Raw genomic sequence first — 24,268 nt, forward strand, 5'->3', positions numbered from 1 at the left:
GGCGCGCCTGGCTTCCCCCATTCAAAGTCGGCGGGCGCGGCGGCCAATCGCGGGGCGCGCCCGCCCCCCGCGAGCGCTGACGGGCGTGGGGGGCGGCCAATGGGACGCGGCGGGGCCTGGCCGGGGCGGCAGCGGCTGGGCTCGGCGGCGCTGCGAGGCGGCGATGGCGGAGCGGGGCGGCGGCGGCGGCGGTGCGGGGGCCGGCGGCGGCGGCGGCGGCGGCGAGGGGGAGGCGGCGGCGGAGCGGTACGGCAGCGAGCTCAGGTACCGCGCGGCGGCGGGCGCGGGCTCTGCCGGGGGCCGCGGCCTGGCCCGGCCCGGCCCGCCCGCCGCGGCCTTCCCGCAGCGCCGCCCGCGGGCCCGGCCTGCGCCCGGCGGGTTCGGCCGCCAGCGGCGGCGGGGGAGCGGGGCCGGGGCCGGGGCCGGGGACCGGGCGGGGCGGGGCCAGGGCGGGGCCGGGGCCGGGGCCGGGGCGGGCGGCCCGGCGGGAGCTGCCTTCGCCGCCTCCATTTTCTGTCCCCGCGTGCGGCCGGCGCCGGGCCGGGCTGGGCCGGGGCCGCCCGCCGAGGCTCCGCTCCCGGGCGCGGAGCTGGGCTGCAGGGGCGCGGTGGTGGCAGCGGTCGGTCGGGGCGCCCGGCGGGGTCCCCCTTGCCGTCGTCGGCCCCGGCGCTCTCCGCCCCGCTGGCAGTGCAGGTCGGCAGGAGCAGGGGCTGCCCTGTGGTCTGGGCGCTGAGCCGCGCGTCTGTTGCCCTTCATCTTCTCATAACCTCTGTTTTTTCCGATTTTGAGTCATCATGCCAACATTGGTATTGCACTGGCAGTAAATGGTGGGCAAAATTGTTTTCCTGAGAGCAGCAGAAGAGCGTTTGTTGGTTCCAAAGGTGAACGTTTTTTTCTATATATATGGTTACAAAGCTCCCGGTGTAGCGGGTTGGGTGGCACAGCGGGCTTAGTGCGATGGTCAGGGTTCACGTCCTGCCATAGGTCACAAATGCGAAGGATGTAGATAGTCCTGGCAGACACTGGTGCTACAGAGTACTTAAAACCCTCGGCGCGACGGACAGCCGTTGCTTGAGAAGTCAAGGATGTACGTGCAGACAGGACTCAGAGTTGCAGGTCGTGTTGAAGGAGCTTTGGCAGATCAGGGTGTGCTCCTGCGATGCCTGCCTACTCTAATGCCAGCTCTAGGTTATTTGTTTCTGTGAGTAAAAATTAACAATTGAGGGCTAATAAACTTGAATTGCAAAGGGGAAGAAACTATTGGAAGTAGTTGCACACTTTGATTATTTGAACTTGGCATTTTTTCCACACCCTTTTGATTTCTGTTAGGGTTCTTCCCTGTTTGTTCTAAGAATTGATTTTCCTACAGCTTAGCAGGAAGCAAAAATAAACTTTCCCTTTGGCCTTATCCACAGAATGGCTCAGCAGCAAGCACTGAGATTTCGCGGTCCAGCTCCCCCACCAAACGCAGTCATGAGAGGCCCACCGCCTCTCATGCGACCACCTCCACCTTTTGGTATGATGCGAGGTCCTCCTCCACCACCTCGCCCTCCTTTTGGACGTCCTCCATTTGATCCAAACATGCCTCCGATGCCACCTCCGGGAGGGATTCCTCCACCAATGGGACCTCCACATTTACAGGTAAAGAACGGGGGATTCTCTTGGTTTGCTGAGTTGGGATTTATGGATTTTTCTTGTTTGTTTTCATGTGTGGAAATAATAAGAGGAGAGACATTAAAATGAATGAAAAGAACAGCAGGCTCGTGCATGGCATTATAAAACCTAATGCATACCTGTGGTATGTAAACGCAACTTCTGTTTAGCTCCTTGAGGCAATTCTAAATTAATCAATTATGCAGTTAGGATACGCTTGCCAACAGAGTCTTTACTAAAACCTGACTTCATGTTGGTGCCCTGTGGCCATGCAGAATGCAGGACTCGGCTGTGCTCCAGTTTCTGAATGCCTCAAAGCAGGCATGTGAAGTATACATCAGTCTTCTAGGGTTATCCTGATTCTGCCTGTATTCACTTAGTGGGGTAATGATGGATGCACACAAAGACTGAGAGAGAAGGTGCAGCTGAATTCTGTATGGATTCCAGCATGAGCCACACCTGCCATCACTCTGGTAGTTTATTATTACTGAACACCAAGGGATTGGCTAGGTGGGCAGGTAGCAATTTTGAGAAGTACGTATATAATCAGCAATCAGGTATGTTTTGCTTTAGCGCTGTGTTCAGGAGGGTGCATCATTAGTAATGCACCAGAAATTGTCAGCACACTGACAAAGAAAAATTTAACATTTGGAAAAAAAACTAGGAGTAGGCTCATTGTTTGGCTGGAGCAGCTGCAGGTGGCCCTTGTACTGACAAAAGTTTACTCTTGGCAGAGGGAGAATGCTCTTTACCTTACGTTTATTGTTGTTGTTGTTGGGGGGTGTTTGTTTGGGGGTTTTGTGTTTTGTTTTGTTTTTTTAAAGACTTGCAGCATTATTAGCACCTACAGGGGTAGTATGACCCAGTTGGGCTCAAGTAAGGTAGATTTCTATCTGTATGTCATAGTGATGTATGTTTAAGTTCTTTTGCCTACCTTTCAGAGACTTGGACAGTCTGAAAGGTACAACACCTTTGTGAATAAGGAATGTATTGTTTTAATAGCACTGTAGGAGTACAGTGCTGTTAGGGCAGTGTAATTACTATGTGGGACCGCAGGTGGGCCTATAAGGAGGTGAATAGTACTATGTGGTTTATAAATAATGGTTTAAATCCCCTATTTGTAATAGAAAAGTGAAAACTTTGGTGCTATGAAATTTATTTTAAAATGTAGGGATGTGGGCAAGATGGGAAGAGAACATGCAGTGGGGATAACAGGACCTTGCTTCCTTCCTGCAGTTTCAAGAATCAGCCAGAGTTAATTTGAAGCCCGAAGCCTAGCTGCTGCTGTCTCCTTGATTGATGTGTTTGATTTATATTCTGAATGTGCTTCAGCTCTCAGCTGTTACATCATAGCTGTTTTATCATGCCATGCAGGAAGCATGTCTTCTACAACTCATTACCATACATGGAATCCATGCACCAAGCATGTCTAAATTTTTCATGCCATGTCAGCACTGTGCTCTGCTTTGCACCAAATGTTTGGGTTTTAGCTTCTCACCCTGCTTCTGGTGCAAGGGGAGACACAATGTTGAAAGGTCCTGTGGTAGAAACAGAGGAGAGAGTGTGCTTCAAGTGGAGCAGAAAGGCGTTGTGGATCCCCTGGCTGTATAGCTGGCGTCACTTCCTTGCTCCCAGGACTGCCCTGTAACGGTCTAACCCTGTTTTATGGGGAAAGCAGCAACAGCAGACAAAAAGTGAGCCCTACTGGATTCTTTTTACAGATTGTAGAGCAGTAAAGAGAAAGATCATCTTGTGGCCAGATGGAGGAGCTGTGGAGAAGAAATAAGGAAGGAAAGAAAGGGTGTAGTTACCTTAATGGCTTTTTTGTTTGTTTTGAATTCCGTCCACATACTCTTGACTGACTTTATAATAGTATTTAACAAAAATCAGAGTTGGTACATGAATTTAAAAAGCAGTTTAAAATATCACTCTTACAGAAGAAATTTTGATCTCAGGGCAACTTCTAGAAGAAGCCAAATGCAGACAGAAACTAAGGACATGGTACACGCTGAAAACGGCCAAGGGTAGGACTCCAATTCTCAGTGCACAGGTGCAGCTCAGGGTGCACGTTTGTGGCATGTCACGCCAAGCTACCCAGTTCCTGTGACACTGGATTTCCTGCACACATACTAGCTTCAGCAGAGCCCTAGTCTTGCTGCATGTACGCGTTTCAGCCTCGGGCCTCTCAGTTACGAGTGCAGAGCTCGAAGGTTTTTGCCAGTGAGGTGTCTTGGTATTGCCTTTGTGAAGTGGAAATCTTTTGAATCACAAGTACAATTAGAACTGGAGTGATGGAGATTATTAGGTCAGTTGTAGGTATATGCAGAATAAGTTAAAGAACTTGGTGGATTTTGTCGACTGCCTTTTTTTATAGGGAAGTATTCACTATACTTGTTATGCCCAGGAAATTTCAGAACGGTCCAAATAAACAAGTAGAATAGAAGAATTTAATGCACTTTGAATTAGAAAGCGGGTGTTCAGGCTTTCAATTAACAGTTGTGTGCAGGGCAGTTCTGGGTTTCTTATGATGATGCAATAATGAAAATGCAATTTGATTTTTTTTTTTCTTTTTAAATTAGCACTAGTTAGAATTTTAGTTAATGGGAAATCAAGAACTATAATGGATTGTAATGAAATCTGCTGCTCTGCTATGCTAATAAATTGGATGCTTGCTTGTAAATTTTTTTTTAATATTTGTTCACTGGGAGGGTCATTGTGTAACTGTTTAGTGGTGTATTTGATTTACAGCTGGGGATGTCTGAGTGGCAGTTATTCAGGAACAGTTCTTCCATTCTTTCTCTTTCGTGCATTGGGATATTTTCTTCTTTTCAGGAGAGGAGTTTTCTTTCACCTCACTTCTTTTCATGCCACTTTTTTCTGATGCTCTACATCAGATGATGTTAGCATCTCAGAAGTGAAATGTTTATTGCAGCTGTTCCGCCATAGGTGGTGGCTTGTCAGGAAGTGCATTCTCTGAGCTGGTAGTATTAGATTGTTGAAGAAGCTCTCCAGACTGGTAGAGTTAACCTTACTATAGTTGTGCTGTCTGTTGGTGCTCTAATAAAGGAAAACTCTGCTTGAAAATTGTAGTATTATTATTATTATTATTATTATTACCTTCATTATTGTCGTTATATGCCTTTAGAGACCACCATTTATGCCTCCTCCCATGGGTAGCATGCCACCACCTCCTGGTATGATGTTCCCTCCAGGAATGCCGCCTGTCACTGCCCCTGGAACACCAGCAATGCCCCCAGCTGAAGAGATATGGGTAGAAAACAAAACTCCAGATGGCAAGGTAAGATGGTTACCAGAAACAACGAAGTAATGGGTGTTTTCTGCTATTGTGAGCATGTTGTCATACACAGTCTGGCACTGCAGTAAAATCCTACGCTCTTGTCTATCCTCTTACTATTTTTAAAACATGAGGAACTGGACCATTTATAAATGCTCCTCCTCCAGATAAGCAGTTGTTTGATGGCGACATTCTTAAATTGTAGGTCTATTTCTATAATGCGCGTACACGTGAGTCAGCATGGACTAAGCCAGATGGGGTCAAAGTTATTCAGCAGTCGGAGTTGACGCCGATGCTGGCTGCGCAAGCCCAGGCCCAGGTGCAAGCCCAGGCCCAGGCACAAGCAGTAGGTGCCTCCACACCGACCACCAGTAGTCCTGCATCTGCAGCGTCTCCATCCACGTCCTCGAGTACTCAGTCCTCCACAACCTCTACCACAACCACAGCCACTTCAGTTTCACAGACGATTTCCAGTGAGTAACTGAGGGTTTCTCAAGCTTTGCGATGGTGGGGAGCAGGTGGTGGGGATGCTGCTTTGGGGAATTGCTGCAGCAAAAACTTGGTATCCAGGAGGAAGTTGTTTCAACGTAAAGTGGAGCGTGAGTTTATAGTACAGCACTTAATCCAGAAGAACCTTGCATGCAAACCTTTTTTTTGCCCCTCCTCCCACCCCAATCTGAAAGAGTTACTTCAGGAGAGTAATACTAGATCAGCATGCAACCCTTTTTCTTTAGGTCTTTGTATATTTTTCTTCTGCTGTTATCACATCATCTCAAAGCTATTATGCATCCATTTCCTTTTGACTGTAGATAATGCTAAATTGTTTTTTAAAGTGTTTCACAAGAAAAGTTAATCTGAGGTAGGAATTATAGTTGTAGCAATTGCCTCTTTGTTTCCAAAATGGCACCTGTTGCTTTAAGAGGCTGGAACTTTGAGTGCTGCTCCTGGGCTGCTGAGATTCGGTTGATTGCAGAACAGAGCTGCTTCTGGTGTATTACTTTTATTAGCATTATTCTTCTGACTAAGCCTCGCTAGAGTTGCACAAGAGAGGAAAAAGGAAGTCCTTAGAGCCGTTATTGTCCACTCATGACCTTCGAATAATAGTCTGAAGATTACTGCTGTTTACAGGGGCTGAGCCTTTGCTTTTGAGGGTTTTTCAGCGGAGGGAACCTCAGGAGGAAAGGGGGCTGAATTTATGCAGCATGCACATAATGCATGTTTATACATAGTATCTGCATATAATATAAACGGTACGATTTATACTCTTCTTTGACGCATATATATGCTAACAAAGTGCCTCTAGGTGCAGAGCATCTAGAAATGTATATTGTGTACAACAGATCTGTTTGCACATGAGTGTGTCAACAGCAAGCGTGAGTAAGATCACCTAGCATGAACAAAGCAAGGTACAGCTTGTTAAGGAACAGTTTGGTTAGTGTTACTGTCTACATGCAGGGCTACTGAAAGCAGAACATTTATGCTGATCAGGAATCCTATTGTTCGACAGTCTTGATCATTGTAGCTGCGCTGGCAAAAATGTGTGCACTGAGTTAGGCCAAAGAGTATCCAGAAGATGAGCAATTGCTGAATTGTTCTAACTCCAGTGGTAGTGTATAGTTGCATTCTCTGGAATTACTTCATCTTTTTCCTGTACCAGGTGAGGCAAGTCAAGCTTAACTCACCATTTAACCCAAACTTTACAGATCTGTGCATGAAAGGGAGTCAAATTTAGGTAGCACTCAAATTATGCTTTCAGTTAACACTGAGGAGAGGACAGATCACTGGAGTAGCAAATAATTTGTATTGCTCAAAGCATTTTAGTGCTTTTTATTTAATTTGAAAGGTAACTTAGTACTGTGTTCAGCTGCTTTGTTGAAATATGGTCTACTCGAACCATTTTGCTGAGTAACAAGAATGAGGTAGGAGGTGAATGTTAGCTTCTGGCCTAATGCCAGGCTTTTGAGAACTGATCCTGCTTTTGGAATAGCACTTTATGCACCCTCTCTGAAGCAAAATTTCCTGATACTGAACGCTGAAAATCTGTTCCACTTCTACCTGTTCTACCTGCTAAACTTTGTCTTTGCTTTCAAGAACTGTTACTGTTGGTGTCTGTGCCTAGGTGATAAAAGTCTATCATTTCAAATAATTTTATAACTCTCAGACTTGGCCTGTAAAACAACCTGGGACTTCTGGCTGAGCTTCATTCTCGTCTGGTACTGATTTGACTTAGGCCTTAAAACAAATCACATACTGACTGTCTGCTCTGTTTCCCTAAATTTTAGGCAGTGCTAAGGACTTTCACCCTTTCTGAAACACTTAACAACAGATCAAAAACCTTTATTTAAATATGCTAATACTGGTACGTTATTAGGAATGATTCTGGTAGTCATGAAATACTGAAGAAAATGCACAGTATGCCCATATATAATATGTGCATAAGTTGGTGTGGTTTCCTTTTTTTTTTCCTTAGCTCATTTTTACAACAATTCCTCCTGCCTTCCACCAAATCTTACAGTGTAAATTTGCAAGGCTGGCTAATGATTTTAATCAGTCACGTCTCTAGTTCCTGTTTGCCAGTGCTTTGATAGGTAGCACTATTTATTCTCGGTTAAGTGCTGATTTCAGTGATGCTGCAAGGATTACAGAATTGACCACCAGTGGTGTATTTTCCCACTGGGAGGCACTGAAGACCAAGAAAATTCTTGCAGCTTCTGAGCAAAAGTACTTTCCTTTTCCTTGCTTATTTACACTTTTTTTATTGACATTTTTGCATTCTTGGATCACAGCTTAACAAGCATAGTTTTTAGACAGACTGTTGTCATGCACGTGTTGCTGCCATTATTGTTAAAAAGCAGAGCCTGTGTTTATTTAACATAAGAACAACCTTTTTCCATTTGAAACTCTCTGTAATGTTCCCTTTCTGTTTTTCTGAACAGGGATACAGAGTAGAATTTCATTTCAGGCTGTGTTTGTCCTTTGATACACCCTTGCTACTGCTATAGAGACTTGTTAGGTGTAAATAATGGGACAAAGTAAAATTTGAAATTGACTTTCTTTGTGAATATTTAATGTTACAGAGAAGGCAAAGGGTTTTTTGTCCAAGAGTGTCTTCCTGCTGATGATATCTAAGCATATCTGCTTATATGAAGTCTGTTGGGAAACAGAGAGCCAGTATGTTTGCAGCAAATATATTGTAGTGTCTAAGATACAAGGTGTTCTTTGTGTTTTTTTATCAGCACCTACCACACAAGACCAGACCCCGAGTTCGGGTGTTTCAGTTGCCACACCATCAGTCAGTGTTTCAACCTCTGCTCCTTCTGCTACACCTGTGCAGACTGTACCCCAGCCAGTCCCACAGACATTGCCTCCTGCAGTTCCTCATGCAGTACCTCAACCAACTGCAGCAATTCCTGCTTTTCCACCAGTAATGGTACCTCCATTTCGTGTCCCCCTTCCTGGCATGCCTATTCCACTTCCAGGTAAATTGGCGAACTGTAATTGTCTTGTCCGCTACATGTCCATGTTGTCAATTTGTTTGCACTCATGTGTCCACTGTGTACGGAACTTGCCTGAATCCTCTCCACTCAGAGTATTTTTGAAAGAATTCAGGGTTAGCAGACAGACTATAATTAACAAAGAACATGAAATTTTTTGACTTCTAGTTCTTTGATACACATATTAGAAAACAGCTGCATTTAAACGTGTAAACCTTTTTCTTTTGGATGATAGGAAAATATAACACTTCTTAATCTCATGGCACATGTCTATTTTGTCATCCTGTTTAAAAAAAAAAGTTTCTGGGCAGAATCCCTATGTGACTGAGAATATTGTAGCACTATATTTTACTAATTGCCATGTTGCTGTAATTTTTGCTACTTGCTTGATTTAAACTTTAAGTTTTGTGCATAAATATTTATTAGGATTTGGATTATAGCCCAAAGAAATTAAACAAAAAGAATGAATTTATGCGCAGGAGAAATTACCCTTCAAATGCATTGCCCCTGAATGATGCTAGGCATTTCCAGTTCTTTTGGTTTGCAGCTATCAAGTATGATGCTGAATGCATACGCAAACTGTTGAGGTTTAAACATAATGAAGGCATTCAAGATGCTAGGGTATTATTCATAGGCTTTAGATGTAAAGACCATTGAGAGGAAATCTTAGATGGCAGCATACTGGTTCCTGGGTAAATAATATTTTCTTAAGTTTTCATAAAATATTTAGATACTTAAGGAAGTAATTTTAGGCTGGCAAAATTTTGGACTCGACTGCTGTTTAATTGGTGCAGAGGTCCTCCTAAGAGATTGCTAAAGCCAGTCATTGCTTAAATGCCATGTTTCAGTTTGCATGGATACAACTGAGTTCCTGTTCTAGTACAAAAGTAATTAATGGGTTTTTTCAGTGTACGGTAGCACTAAGTATATACCAAGAGCTGATGATTTTCTGCTGCAAAGGAAGGTTTGAGACTGCAGTTGTATTGGATACAAGTTAGTTTCTGATTCAGAATTACAAAGCAGTGGCTCTGAGCAGCATCCTCATGTTTTTGACTCTTTGTACAAGCTGAATGAGGTGACTTCTTTCCTGCTGTCATTTTAATACATCGATCCAGTACATATGAAGGGAGGCCTTTACCTTCCATCAAATAGGTTGGATGAAAAATAATCCTTTAGAACACTTCTTTGATAAAGGATATAAGCATCAAAGTAGTTAAAATGGGTATTAGTTTTGCTAACTAGAAGAGAGGACCAACTTTTAGTTGCCTCTGCTTTTAGGATAGTCTTCTAAAATAACTGGGCGAAGCTACTTTAATCTGCAGTTTGCTTGAAAAGGAAATTACAGTGTAGTACTCGTTTTAAGACGGGAAACAAATACTAATCTGAACATGATGTTCAAGGCTGAACAAAAAATGGATAAAGGATAGAGGGAGAATTCTGATGTCTGTAAATCTGTGAGGTTTAGAAGAGCAATAAAAAGGGTTAAGCCTTAAAGGTGGTCAGCTGAATGTTCTTAACTGCAGTTTCTGACATTGCCAGCAAGGGATCAGCATAGAGTGAAGGGTCCTTACATACCTTTGAAGGATATGATCATCTTTTCAAGTGTGAACTGTCAGGTAAAATGTGGATGGTCAAGGCAGTAGAGAAGAGTGCCAGTGAAAATGGATACACTGGGGTCTGTGCTTAGGTTGGGTTTTTTTGTAAGCTCTCAGTCAAAAAGTTTTGTGAGTAGTGAATACAGAATGAAAGACAGAGCAAGAACATCAATCTTCTCCTTCTTAAACTCATTTTTGAAAAGTCTTTTTTTCAGAACTTTCCTTGTAGCAAGTCTTAGATCTGGCCTCTTCTGTTCCCACAGTGAGATGAGCCTTTTGGGTGGAACCCATAATACATAGGAAGGATACCTAGCAGTGAAGTGCGTGCTTCCACTAATGAGTCTAATTTGTCATTTTGCTTGATTACAGAATAAAATCAGTCTACTTTTTTCAGCTAATTCTGACTTGAGTTTGTTGCAATGGTTTATAAACACTCTAAAAGAAAAGGAAACCTTTAAAATATTTTACAGTAACAAGAAACAAAAGAGAAGTCAAAATTACTTCATGGCAGTATAAGGTGAAGTCAAAAAGGCTGACAAAGTTTTAACGTGTAGATGTTTGGGGCTTTCAGCACTAGGTATAATATCAGCCAGATTGCTTTCAAGTTACAGAGGCAGAGCTGAACAATACCGTTGTCAAGTGACGGCAAAGTTAATCTCTGTATTATACTGTAGTAAGACGGAACAATGGAAGAGTTGATTAGTGATATCTCGTAATCTCAGATCTTAAAAAGTAAGTCTGCTTTCTCTTAATTCATATATTAAAACTTAGTTGTATGTTTGAGAATGAACTTGGCAGAGGAAACAGCTTGGGTATTTGCGAAGTCTTATCTGCGCTGCAGTGTCTCTAATTTCAGTGATCCCGCAGATGGCATTATTTATACTGACCCAGTTTTAAGACATGCTGTAACTTCCTTAACAAAACGAATTTTCAGATTCATTTTCAAGTACATAACATGAATCCCCCCTCCAAAAAATTTAGACAAACACTTCATTCAGTGCTGTTTGAGTCAATGTTTTTTGTGTCTCAATTCATACTTTTTTTTAATAAAACTAGTTTTGGATTCTTTCATTGAAATTATTGTTAAAGAACATTACAATTCTGTCTTCTCACAAAATTTTTTTAAAATAAATTGGCCGTATTTTTGTATGCTTTCCATACGAGATCTCTAATGAAGAAAACCAGAAATTACTTTGGTTATAAACACAGGGGTTTAATTTCACTTCGCGCTGGGAGAATTTCCAACCTCAGATGATGGAATTCAAACCATTTAAGGGGAAGTTTCTGCAGTATTTCAGTTTCTGAGTGTCCAGACTGGACCAACGTAGAGAGAACTTCTACAGTTTCCTTCCGCACCCTAAAATGAAGGTTTTTTGAAATGTGTTCCCCTTACCCCTGACTAATATCCTACTGAATTTTGTGTCTAATTGAAGAGGATGAGATGTTTTCCTTTTTGTGGCCTTTCTATGTCATTTCTTAATGAGCTGGAGGGCAGAACAGTGCATGATGCTACCTTTTTGAGGGCTAGTTATGCTGCTTTTAGAGCATTTTTCAGCTCGTGACATTCTTGATAATGAAAAATAAAGAAAATGTTCGCTGCCACTGACCTAGTGCAGCTTTGTGTACCTCTGTTTGCAGCTTCATTGCTTTTATTTCTCCCACCCCCCTTCTTCCACCTCCAGCCTTTCTGTAATGACCCTCATAACCTGAGCTTTCCCTCTGGGTTGAACTTGGCTTTCACCCTCCCACACCTTGCTAGTCTGACTAGTTTAAATCTGTGCCTCTGCTCTTACCACTGCCTTCTAAATGCAGCAGCAGACTGAAAATAGCAAAGACTGTTAGTTTCACTTCGTTGCTGCTCCCCTGATGGATCTGTCTGAGCAGAGGCTGTCAGTGGAAAACAGCACCTTTAGTAGAGTATTTTCCCATGGTAATGCCCTACAAGGAGAGCAGCGTTCCCCCTTGAATGAACTTAAACCCCTGAGTCTTCACTGAAATAACTTTTTTCTTTTTAATGATATCCCAGTTATTTGCTAAACAGCTGGTTTAATGTAGGCAGAAACTGTTGCTGCAGCATAAAATTAGTTTTATATTTGATCTGGCATAAAATGTTGGAGCAAAAATAATTCACATTTTCTTGCTGGGAGGCTTTCTCTTTGCCAGCTGAAAATGACATTCCAAATTGTAGCAGGAAATCTGTAGCATCCAGACTCCCAGTGGTAGCTGACATACAATGGCAGCTTTCCAACATGCTTGCTTATCCATTTTACAGGTGTAGCAATGATGCAAATAGTCAGCTGCCCGTATGTAAAGACAGTCGCTACCACCAAGACCGGTAATTTTCAAAACCATCTTAGTTCGTTTTGTCTGTAAGTTGGCATGGTAGTGAATGTTGTTGTTTATCCTTTATTTATTTATTTGCTTCCCCAATTGAATGAATATATATACTTTATTTTCAAAACCAGTATAAATGCAAATATCGTATCTGGCCAGGAGATAACTTTCCCAAATAACTGTTAGTGTTAGCTTATCTTATGCAAATAATCCGGTACAGTTTTCTGTAATCATTGAGTTCTGTAATAACTGTGAATCTCTTCATGCCCATACTTCTTAGTTATTAGTTTCTTGTGTGTGGATTTTCGTTTTTCCTACTTCCACATGTATAGTGACATGATTGTGCTCGCATGTTGGTGTGCGTGTATGTGCGTCTTAGTATAAATTTTCATTTTTCAAATTGTGGATTTAAGAAAAGTTGCTTACTGAGAATACTTTATGGCAATGTGTAATGTGTGCTTTTCCACTATTTAAAATTATAGACTTTTTCATATAAACATTAAAGGCTCAAAATTATGATCTTGTAGTTTTAGTCCTATTCAATTTGTTTTTCTAGAACTTGTCATTCAAAATATGTTCAGTATATCCATTTTGTTGGGATGAGTAGAGAAATAATAGGAAAATGTAGCATTCTGGCTTATCTTTGGCTATTTACTTGCCATTTTTCTTTAGGATGTGAATAAAATGTTTTTTCCGATCGATCTGCAGTATTAAACAAAACCATTGCACAATCTGAAATTATTTCTCACAAGTTTTTATCCAAGGCTCTGAATTAATGTTAACTTTAAGTCAGGATTTAAGACTATCAGAGTTCTGCTTCATATTATATGGCTCAAATTCAAGCCACTGTTGTCTTTTTTCAAGAGCAATAGGAATATCTCTTAAAATGACAGCATAATTAAACAGTGGAGTAGATTTAAAAAAAAAATTATTTGCTATAGAGATCTAATAAAGACTTTTTTGATAGAGCACTTAATTTTGAAGTGTTAAAGCAAATGTCTAAAAACTAACAAGCTTTGTGCTGTGCAGAATTACACATTACTCAGAACAAAAAGCTATCTAATTTGCCTGGTAATATGGGCATTACTGATTGTAAAACACAGGAAGGAAATTGAGTAACAATGCATTGCTTTTCAATTTAATTTTGAAAACCGTATTTATATAGGTTGATTATTTGTAACTTAAGTTTTACTGTAAACAGTGAAGTGCTAGGTTTTGGTTCTTAGGTACTTCATTGTCACTTACTGTTTTCTTTCCTTTTTCCTTTTTCCTTTTTTCTTTTTTTTCTTCTTTATACAGGTGTCTTGCCAGGCATGGCCCCTCCCATTGTACCTATGATCCATCCTCAGGTTGCTATTGCTGCTTCACCTGCTACGTTGGCTGGAGCAACAGCAGTCTCTGAGTGGACAGAGTACAAAACAGCAGATGGAAAGACTTACTATTATAACAATAGGACTTTGGAGTCAACATGGGAAAAACCCCAAGAACTGAAAGAAAAAGGTACGGTTTTTTTAAATGCAGCTGTATACTAGGCAAAATTGCTTAGACCGTTAACAGTTGTGTTGGAAAACGTGAATGAGAATATTTCTAATCCCTTATTTCCCTGAAGAATATTTTTAAATCCTGGTTATAAGTATCCATTTGGGTGGGTCTTGAGTCTGAAAGTTATTGTTTCTTTGTTTCCCACTGTACTGTAAGGTTATTTGGTTCTAGAGTGGCTTCTGTAGACACTTGGGTAAATGCATGTTTCCACTGCAGTAGAAAGTAAGTACTTTACATACTTAGGTGTTTGAGAAGATCCCAATTGCAGAAAGATAGAAAGTGAGGGGAAAATTCAGTTATTCTAAAGACTGTAAACCAGGAGAGAATGAAGATCACTGAAATGCTAAATTTCAGATCTTCATAAACTAAGTATATAAACAGATTTGGAATATGAGGAAAAAATAAATTACCTCCCCCTGTCCACATCCCTAAGTTGTATTCTGGTCATATTCTGTGACTTGTGTCTATTTGAATCCACATTATATCCATGGGTGGTGTTATATTGGAGGGAAATTGTTCTTGTATCATAAATAAGGAAGAAGGGGCAAAAATCCTGTGGCTTTTATTCAGTTTATAAAGTCTTTTAAGAAAACAAATCCAGTCGGACCCAAATAGTTCTTCCTTTTATTGTCTGCTGAATTTTTCAGTTACAAGAAATCTTTGTTTAGACAAATTCAGAACACTTACAGTTGGTTAGTTTAATACCCATCTTTCTAATAATTCAGTTTTAAATAATATGTCTTCTTTTTACTGAGGTGAAAACATCTAAGACAGCAAATATCAATTTTGCTGAGTAAAGCTTATACATTTTATAATTTTTTAAATGGATGCAGAGCAATCCTCAGATGATGCTGCATGAATTTTCTCTTTTTTTTTTGTCAGCAGCATTTCAAATCTGAAAGTCATCTTCAGTGTTGCACTGTTGGTTGCAACTGTTGTTTGATACATTTATTGGCATTTCAGCGATTTCTGTTGGTACAGTTTAGTTAGCTTTTTAATATAATAGGCTGCCTTACAATATTTCGTTTTCCAGTCCCAAGTACATCTTGGTACAGGAGATAATCACGTCTTTATAAGCAGACACTGTAAAGCCCAAGGAGGACAGAAAGCAGTGAAAATACATTAAAAATAAGTTTTGTTTTGCTGTTGTGCTTGGAAAATCATACTGATAAAAATAAATTTGTTGTTCTATAATGGTTTCTTAATAATACTAAGGAAAATTCTGTCTTTATTTAGAAAAAATGGAAGAGAAGATTAAAGAGCCAATTAAAGAACCTACAGAGGAGCCTTTACCAATGGAGACAGAAGAAGAAGAGCCAAAAGAAGAACCTATAAAAGAACTTATAAAGGAGGTAAAAGACCTTGCAACCAAATGGTATCGCCATTTTGAATTCTACATCCTACAGGTGTGGATGCATCTGTAGACCGGGCATATTGACAGGAGACACGGTTAGTAATTAGAGTTCTTAAATTCCTGGGCTGATTTTTGAAAGCCTTCCTTTTTGGGCTCATAGCTTTTTTTTTTTCCTTCTTTTGATTATTTTTTTTACATAAGGAAAAAAGGACACTTAAAAGAAAAATACAGAGCACGTGAGTTAAGAAATTAGTAAGAACATGGAAAAAAAAATTAGCTAATTACATAGACATGATGTTCTCTCACTGATTTTAAGGTATTCAGAAAAATGAAATTTGTCCTGAATGTTTGAAATCTTTAAATTAATAGCTTTTTCTCTGTTTCTTTACTTCCTTATTTTGAACAGTTTTGAAACAAAGCTTACACGATCTCCGTGTGCTGTAACTGATAAGTTTAGTCTGTTAGGAACACCTGTCCTCGAAAATGTCTGTAGTGTTTACGTCGCGGTAAACAAAATTAACTTTTTTCTTGTAAGGCATTTTGTCATGCTGAGAAAGCATAGCTCTTTAAGATGCTAAAGTGTTTGAATAAAAATTAAAGCTTTTATACTGATTTCTGCAAACTTCAGTGTAGCTTAGTAGGCAAAAGTACAGAATTCAGTTGCTGGTTTTTATTACCACTCTACCCTGTTCACTTTTGAGGTAGTTGCTAGTTTGCTTATTTCTGCTACAAAGGTTATTGCAGATTTTTGACTGTTTCACACTCCGTGTCTCATTTTCAAGTAAATTAATTTTAAGAATAAATAAAAATTTCTTTGTGAGAAACTACACCCTTGCCCCTGTATTCAGTCCTTGATTCAAGGATTCGTGAAGATCTAGGAAGGCATTTAAATAAGGTTTCAATGAAGTCAAAAGTTAGTAAACACTTAGAGGTTTTCTGAGTTTTGAGTAGCAGTTACTGTTGAAATTCCAATGCTTCTGTTTTAAGCATGGATGAAGTGTAATTGTGAGCTGTTTATTAGCATTGTTTCAAAATACATTTTCTTCTTTAAAACAAGTTAGTTACTTTATAATAAATAATTAGCTAGTGGTCATTGCTTGAATCCTTTAACTTTTTTTTTCCTTGAGGAGCCAAAAGAGGAAGAAATGACTGAAGAAGAAAAAGCAGCTCAGAAGGCCAAGCCAGTTGCAACCACTCCTATTCCAGGAACCCCATGGTAGGTAACAGTTTCCCCTGTGGCCTCCTACTGCGGGACTGAGACATGATTTCCCATAGCCAGGAAAGGTCGCTAGATAGTTAGAACAAGTAATAGTGTGTATAGATCCTGTTCTTGGTATGATTCTGTCTCAGATAACGTTGGATTCCTCCAGGCAATGCTGTTCACGCTGTGCCGGTACTCATGATGTTCAATGGTGTGTGTATAGCCTTTCTACCACACACTAACTGCAGTCCTATGTGGTGCCTTACCAGCATAGTTGTCATATCCCAGCCCCCTTCATCTGCCACTGATTCCTTCTGATCTGGTAGGAAATACTGGCCAAAAAAAAAAAAATCTTGGGCTTCTTTTGCCCTTATGCCTTGGGGAGTGAATGGGTGCAGCTGCTGGCCAAAACAATCCTTTTGTTTTTTACTTGGCATAGGTACTCATCAGGTGCCTCTGTGTATAATGTCATGATGAGGTTACTCTTGCTGTAGTATGTGTAAATCATCTTTGTGTGTTCGGATGACCACGGTAAAAATCTTAGTGATGGGAAAGGGACGTGGTTTTAATTTTTGCAATTTAGCCATCGATGCTTTTTTATTAATGTTTGATATTTAAAACTGTCTCTCTTCAAATGATCTCTGCAGTTCTTTCATCCTGCCATTTATAAAATTCTGGCAAGATCATTAGGTTGCTTTTTCTCATATTTCATAGGGCATTGAAGAGATGAGGTACTTTTTATCCCAAAATCTGATTCAGCTGTCTAAAACATTTTTTTAGAGAAGAACTGAGTATACTGCAGCTCCTGATAAAAAGTATTTTACAAATTGCATTTCAAATCTGCTAGCAGAGAAAAGCAATAATTCAGGATCCTATTTGGACAGTAGGAATGTTTGGTAGTTGTGCAGTACGTATAACCTGGATCTGTCTGTGACCATTAATGCTTGCTTCAGTCTTTGAATATGGTAACAGGTACACAGAATGAATGAAGACACAAAGATAATACAAGATTTCCTGTCTGATTATTAAATTTCTAGGTGTGTGGTGTGGACTGGCGATGAGCGAGTTTTCTTCTATAACCCTACCACTCGTCTTTCTATGTGGGACCGACCAGATGACCTAATTGGAAGAGCTGATGTGGACAAAATTATTCAAGAACCTCCTCACAAAAAAGGAATGGAAGAAGGAAAAAAACTTAGTAAGAGCAATCTTACTGCCTTCTTAAATTATATTCAGACTTCTTATCACTTATTTTGTGTTGATTTCCAAAGCTAGTAACGTTTAAATAAGTGAGAGAAACGTAAAGACATATTGAAAAATGTATATAGTTTTAGAATTTAAGAATGCTGGTGGGAATGCAGATTTATAGTCTTTTCGAAAAAAACAGTCTATTGAAGAAAGTAGATACTAACAAGGTTAATTTTTTTTCTAAATGCCAACAGGCTGAAAAAACCCACAGTTTTTACTGACTAAAAAAAGGGACTCTGTTTGTTTTATAAGCAAGAGGAATTTGGGGGCCAGAAAAGATTAATCATAATGTACCAATGGGCTCTCACAGAAGAGGATTTAACTTAGAGAACGTCAACTGGAATACAGTTTTGGAAAGAGCTGCCGAGAGCAGAGAACATTCAAGAGGCTGCTGAGATAAGACTTCTTTCTGGCATGAGTTCTAGTAAATGATCCTGAGATGACATGTGGGCTTGGTAGTTGGAGGAGAGCAAAGTGCAAGTAGGTAATCAGGAGATGCAAATGTGCTTCATTAGACTGTTTAGCCTGAGGTTTTTTTCCCCTCGAAATAAGAGGTCAGTGTTTGTCACTTTAAATCCAAAGCTGGCTGCAAGTCCATTAGTCCTGCCACCAAATTCTGATAGTGTTATTCCAAAAGCGGCTGAAAACCATATGTCTTCCTTTGTCAGAGTACATTATTGCTGCACACATTGTCCTCTGTTTTTGCACAAGGCTTCATTTGTAGATTACAAACTTTTCATAAATATAAAATCTAAAGTATTACTGAAATCTGTTACAGTTAGAGAAGAGCATGAATCTACAGAGGAAGCAAATGAAGATGAGCCTATTAAAATTAAAAAGCGCAAGTAAGTTTGCTTTTTCAATACTAAGTAGTCTGTGTAGATAAAATGAAGTTTTTAACCTGAGCAGTGTGTATACTGTTGTATTCAGCAGAGGAGAACAGTAATTAATAGGATTGGTGAACAGAGTCGTCAACTTTCTGCTGTTTTACTCTAGCAGCTCAAGTATTCGATACTTCTCTGAGCTGAAATTCATGTGTAGAGGAGATCGCATCTCCTTTGGAAATAATTTGAAATGGAAATAAATGGTATAAGTTGCTGAATCCAAGGAATATTTTGAGTGCATTTTATATGAAATAGTTTGCTTCTGTTGCTTGTTTATCTAGCTTGTTAATTTCTGTGCACAAGATTTTGTTGCCAAAAAATCCAGCCATCTAGATTTTCCTAGTGATTACTCTGTTTTCACTCTATTATAAAAGTTTAAGAGTTTCATTTACATCTTTTTATCTGTTTTGCCTATTGGAAGCAATATACATCACTCCGAGTTACTTACATGCACTGCTTTAAAAGTAGTTTTACAATTTTGTTATGGTGTACTCTTAGGCATGATCATAAAGTTGTTAGCAGTTAGGGCTTTGAGTTTGTTTGGGATGAAGCGCATTTGCACTTAGTAAACATAAATCAACAAACAGCTCGCATTTTTCCAGAAATGCTTTGATGGATGAATGTATCTTTTGTGTTACAGCGTTTTCTGTTGTAATGATTATAAGGTACTCTCAATTTGAACTAACTCCCTTAGCCATAGTCTTTTCACAGGGCCTCATGGTCTTGAACAGGAGATAAGAAAATTAAGGCAGTTAATGTGAAAACTGTTGTACATCTGGTGAGACCTTTGAATACAACCAGAACGTGCTAACTTCTTGGAGTCATTTGTTGGCACTGAAGTTATTGAGAATACCTTGGTTCTTGAGCTCTTTCAATATGAAAGCATTCATATCCAGGTCTCGAAGAACAGCTTTCATGATTTGTAAGCCTATGCTTCTGAAGTAATCGGTTATATCCATTCTGTCCTGGTGTAGTTCAATTTCTAAACTACAGGGTTGACATATTAATTCTCAAGTTATACTGTATGTTTAATTTTTTTCAGGAAAGATGATAACAAAGATATTGATTCAGAGAAGGAGGCTGCTATGGAAGCTGAAATTAAAGCTGCTCGAGAGAGAGCCATTGTCCCTCTGGAGGCTCGGATGAAACAGTTCAAGGACATGCTTCTAGAAAGAGGGGTCAGAGAAATCTGTGTGTGTGTGTGAGAAGCAGGGAGAGGGAGGGGAGGTTCAGGCAGAGGTCTCAATTCTTAGCGAATTCAGAACCTGCGGTGCTTTATGTAAGGAAAACAATCTCATCCTTCCTCTGATTAATGAGTGCCTTTGGTACAAGACTCCATATTTCAAAGAATGTTATAATTATAGCAAAATTTTGATTACTAAGTAACTGAAATTAAACAGTATCAAGACAGAATTTTTTTTTTTACTTTTTTCCCCCAAGTTAAGTAATTACCTAATTGAAAGCTGCTATTGAAAATAAATAGGGCACACAAACTGGACACATCCATAATGTTTTTGGAAATGTTCCTACATGAGAAAAACAGTAAGTTCCATTGTAGTCTGTACATTCTTATCCTTAAATGGGAGACTTTTTGCTTTTAGTTAACTAAATTTGAAATCTGCTTGATACCAATCAGTTTTTATAGGTAAATTAGACTATTAGAATGTAAATTTATACAGCAACTTTAAAAAATTGAAGTGGTTCCAGCTGCCTATGCAGCTTTCATTTAGTTTCAATAACTGGATTTCATGGGTTAGTTTTAATAAAGCTTGTTTAAGATGCACTCGAACATGTTTAAATCAATCTCTTGTAGCAGAACTGTTATAATCTTTAGAAAAGATATAGAGCAGTTATGCGATATGAGAACATAGAATCTCAAGGCTTTCTTCTGATGTACTTACTGTTTTTTAAAATGTCACACAGTGGTAGTAATTAAGCATGTGTTATTATTTAGAAGTTTTCAGAGCCAGTTAGTGTTGAAACTTGCTATGGCAGCTTCCATCATCTATTAGTGATGAAAACTTCAAGATGAGTTTGTTTCCCTCTTTTCATCAGATGTGCAGTTTTGCTTGAAAACTATAGGACAACTTCTTTATATTTGAGGAAACTTAACCACTAGTTAAAATCTGACTTTTTTTAATTAAAGGTCTCTGCTTTTTCAACATGGGAGAAAGAGCTACACAAGATAGTTTTTGATCCTCGTTACTTACTTCTCAACCCGAAAGAAAGAAAACAGGTAAAAGAGAAGTCAAATTCACTCCCCATCCAGACACAGCTACTACAGACTTTATCTAAATCCTCAGTCTGCTATTTTTGTTCCTGCTAACCTTCCAGATTAATCAGTGTTGCAAGGGATTTTTGTTATGATTAGGGTTTGTCTGGAAATGGAAGAAGCCAACAAGAAAAGAAGTGAGTTGATAGTTTCTATTTTTCCTGTGGTTGGAAGATCTAATATTTTAACACAGTGAAAGTTGCATGCATACAGAGAGCTCCCCAAACCAGAATGAAATGGTGAGAATCATCAGTATCTCTTTGAAATATTGGCGTAATGAATACTCTATCTATTTATTAAAAAAAAAAAAGTGGTTGGGGGAAAAACTAAAGCGCATTTTTATTGTTAAGCAAGTTCTCACTCCAGAAGCTTTTCTTCAAATGGATGTAGGGAAATGAAAACTTCAAGAATACAGGAAGTGTCTGCTGTCTTAAACATATGACCCAGAAAAATGTTGATGTAATGTGAATGTGTAAGAAACTTCTTCGCAGGTCTCAGATTACGTGTTTAGATACAATATACTACATGTTCAGCAGATTGGAGTAATTTGCATATTCAAATAGAAAGAGTCCCTAACCCTTCTTTCTACTTCATCTTTGTTGGTTGTGTGGTGGCAGGAAAGGAAGTAGGATGAAGGAAATGGGATTTTTCCTCCCTCTTGCCTAGAGCTTATGTGGCTTCAGGTTTTTGTGTTTTATGTTGGTGACTGGTGTTTCTGTAGGTATTTGATCAGTATGTGAAAACCCGAGCAGAAGAAGAGCGCAAGGAGAAGAAAAACAAAATAATGCAGGCCAAGGAGGATTTCAAGAAAATGATGGAAGAAGCAAAGATTAATCCAAGGTAGGAGCTTCTTTTGGTTTTTGTATGCATAAGCTCTATTAGAACGAGGTATGTTGGGTGGTATTAGGTAGATTAACCTCTTTTGAAATGGGCAAAGAGGAGAAAAATCATCAGATATTGTTGAAATCTTCTTTTGCCTGCTTGTATTCGCCTAATCCATGAAATGGTAGAACTTGTGATTTATAATGATTTATATGTTTTAAGTCATTTTGAAGAAATCCCCAGCATGCTGTCCCGATTGTGAGAAAGGCCTCATGATCCACCGCAAGGTTTCTTTAGTAACCTTGTTTCTTCTTAAGAATATTAATAGTCTCAGAGAAGTACCAGGGAGGTTTCTTCAGTCTGGAGGGGGCTGACTGGATGTTGTTCTGGTTATAAAGTGTGTTCATATGATAGAATGTTCTGGTGTCTTTAATATAGAAATTATTACATACCCCTTATATTCAGACCTTGCAGTGATAATAGCGAGGTGTTGACAGTGCATGTACTAACATTCAAGAATTTATTGCTAGGATTGTTTGCTTCACAGCTTTCTCACATAGAGTTCATGAAGTATGTGCTTATGTCACCATATGAGCTCTAAAGCATTCTCTTGCAGCATCTCTTGGCTTATCTGGCGTTAATTCTTTTACAGTGAAATAACAACTCATTTGTTTCACTTCAGCTTAATTCTTTTTTCAGTGACCCGTTTTGGAAATCTGGTGGAAGCTAGTGTTATGTTAACTTTTAAATTACTTCAAATCTGATTAATTCTCATTTAATAAGGGTAGCAGTTTCAACAGTAGTAGGCTGGGAAGAATGGAGGCATGGAAATGTTTTAAGAAAAAGTTCATCAGTAATAAGTTTAATGTATAATTCAGAGATTAACATGGACTATTATGTTAGCTTTAGTATCCTCAACTTCCAAGATATCTCCAATGTGTCATATTGGGACTGACTCTGATCTCATTATGGGTTGGGGTGGGAAAGAGTTCCAGCTGCGATACTGTCTTGTTTAATCTTATCCTTTGTCTTCTGGTTTCAGTGTTTGTCTAAAGATATTGCTGTACTTCTGTGAGTGCCAGACTGGTTTTTTATCATCTATCTCAGTCCAACATGCCCAAGAGTTTGTGTTCCACTTCACTTAAACAGCTCTTGTTCTTCAATATAGCTGTACATTCACTTTCTAATCTTTTTGAATAAGCTGCCAAATTCTCTTCTTGTTTCAATTTACCCTACAGCAACAGTAGGCTGGATTTTCCAAGTCTAATTATTTCCATGCTGTGATGAAAACATTCGTATGATTATAAGTGTCTCACGTATTCTTGGGGCCAGATTTGCATCAGAGCTTGGAAAAAGCACAGTAGTGGTTTTTTTCGAGGTAAGTGGCAGTACTATATCTACTGCACAGATTGGAATCTGGCCCTGGAGGTGAGAGAACGGTCAGGGAAATGCTGTGGGGATAATGGGTTCAAAGCCCAGTATTGCTGCATCTGCCCATAGTGTTTAAAATATTTTCAGCTCTGTGTGTTTTAAGATTAGGCTATACAATGTTCACTGTAGGAGGAAAAATTGATTCAGCCAGTGTTCTATTGTGACTAATACCAAAAGATGATTTTCTTGGTGAACTCTTAGCATGGTTTGGCTGCAAGTGAATGCACGTAAAATTTTCAGTTTCACAGCTGTGAAATACCTGGACAGACTGGTGGCTGAACTGCTAACCCCAAAAAAAGAAGATTTTTTTGTAGACAACTGAGGTTTTTTTCATTTCTTCTTCTGGTTGCATTGTAATCTCTCTTCCTATACCTGCACTTTCTGCAGGTAGCTGTATTCAAGCAAATAAACAAAAAAACCCCTGTAAGTCTCTAACAGTACCTTTCATGTGTGTGCCTAAACCTGACTGCTTTCTATATAGTTCATTGATCAAACATCTCTATAGTGAGACCATAGGAAGTTGCCTTTTTTTTTTTTTTTTAAATTGTGCTCTGGCATGTATTCTAGCAGAAGAAATATTTCTCTGCTGAACCTGCTTCCCAGCAAAGACAGCTCTGCCAAATGAGTTCACTTGCCATTTTGTTGCAGAACTACTTTTAGTGAATTTGCAGCCAAGCATGCTAAAGACTCGAGATTCAAGGCAATTGAAAAGATGAAAGATCGAGAGGCCTTGTTTAATGAGTTTATCACAGCGGCAAGAAAGAAGGAAAAAGAAGATTCGAAGACCAGAGGTGAGAAGGTAAGGTAACTTTTTTAGTTCCAGCAGTGTGAATGGTGTGAGTCTGAGTGAGATGGGACAAAGACAGTGCTTGGTTTCCAGTGTGCCTTCTCTGAGACACGGTCCTTCTCTTTCCATAGAGGTTTTACAATGTAAACACTTCACTGATGTCCCTTTGGTCTTTTGAACTAACTATTTTAAGTTTGCAGGTATACTGACTTTTAGACTACTTAGAATTGAACTTACATTTATTTGTGAAGCTGAGTTTACTTAAATAATCACACTTTTTTTGTTGTTTTGTTTACCTAAGCAAGTAACATTATATTCTTATCTGGAATAATGCCTGATTTTTTTTTTTTTTTTTT

At 39.5% G+C, this 24,268-nt stretch overlaps 2 protein-coding genes across 8 annotated transcripts in view; one reads left to right on the forward strand and one right to left on the reverse strand.

Moving 5' to 3' along the window:
* Window positions 1-24,268, reverse strand: part of LARS1 (leucyl-tRNA synthetase 1) — a 349,414-nt gene that overhangs the window by 94,664 nt on the left and 230,482 nt on the right. The gene's annotated exons all lie outside the window — the stretch shown is intronic.
* TCERG1 (transcription elongation regulator 1) overlaps window positions 109-24,268 on the forward strand; it is a 34,521-nt gene continuing 10,361 nt past the window's right edge. Inside the window, exons 1-16 of one of the 7 annotated variants that reach the window (XM_069772400.1) lie at window positions 163-264; window positions 790-881; window positions 1,416-1,641; window positions 4,799-4,951; window positions 5,154-5,421; window positions 8,185-8,427; window positions 12,310-12,372; window positions 13,671-13,871; window positions 15,150-15,265; window positions 16,395-16,483; window positions 17,506-17,666; window positions 18,495-18,561; window positions 19,643-19,778; window positions 20,747-20,836; window positions 21,594-21,712; window positions 23,774-23,924. In XM_069772400.1, the coding sequence (XP_069628501.1) occupies window positions 1,417-1,641; window positions 4,799-4,951; window positions 5,154-5,421; window positions 8,185-8,427; window positions 12,310-12,372; window positions 13,671-13,871; window positions 15,150-15,265; window positions 16,395-16,483; window positions 17,506-17,666; window positions 18,495-18,561; window positions 19,643-19,778; window positions 20,747-20,836; window positions 21,594-21,712; window positions 23,774-23,924 (2,082 nt within the window). In that variant the 5' untranslated portion in view covers window positions 163-264; window positions 790-881; window position 1,416. Of the gene's footprint in view, window positions 265-594; window positions 882-1,415; window positions 1,642-4,798; window positions 4,952-5,153; window positions 5,422-8,184; window positions 8,428-12,309; window positions 12,373-13,670; window positions 13,872-15,149; window positions 15,266-16,394; window positions 16,484-17,505; window positions 17,667-18,494; window positions 18,562-19,642; window positions 19,779-20,746; window positions 20,837-21,593; window positions 21,713-23,773; window positions 23,925-24,268 lie in introns of those variants that run through there. The other 6 variants (XM_069772396.1, XM_069772397.1, XM_069772399.1 and 3 more) reach the window with 6 other exon arrangements.

The sequence above is a fragment of the Haliaeetus albicilla genome, chromosome 27 (assembly GCF_947461875.1).
Source record: "Haliaeetus albicilla chromosome 27, bHalAlb1.1, whole genome shotgun sequence".
In the NCBI taxonomy this organism is placed as follows: domain Eukaryota; kingdom Metazoa; phylum Chordata; class Aves; order Accipitriformes; family Accipitridae; genus Haliaeetus; species Haliaeetus albicilla.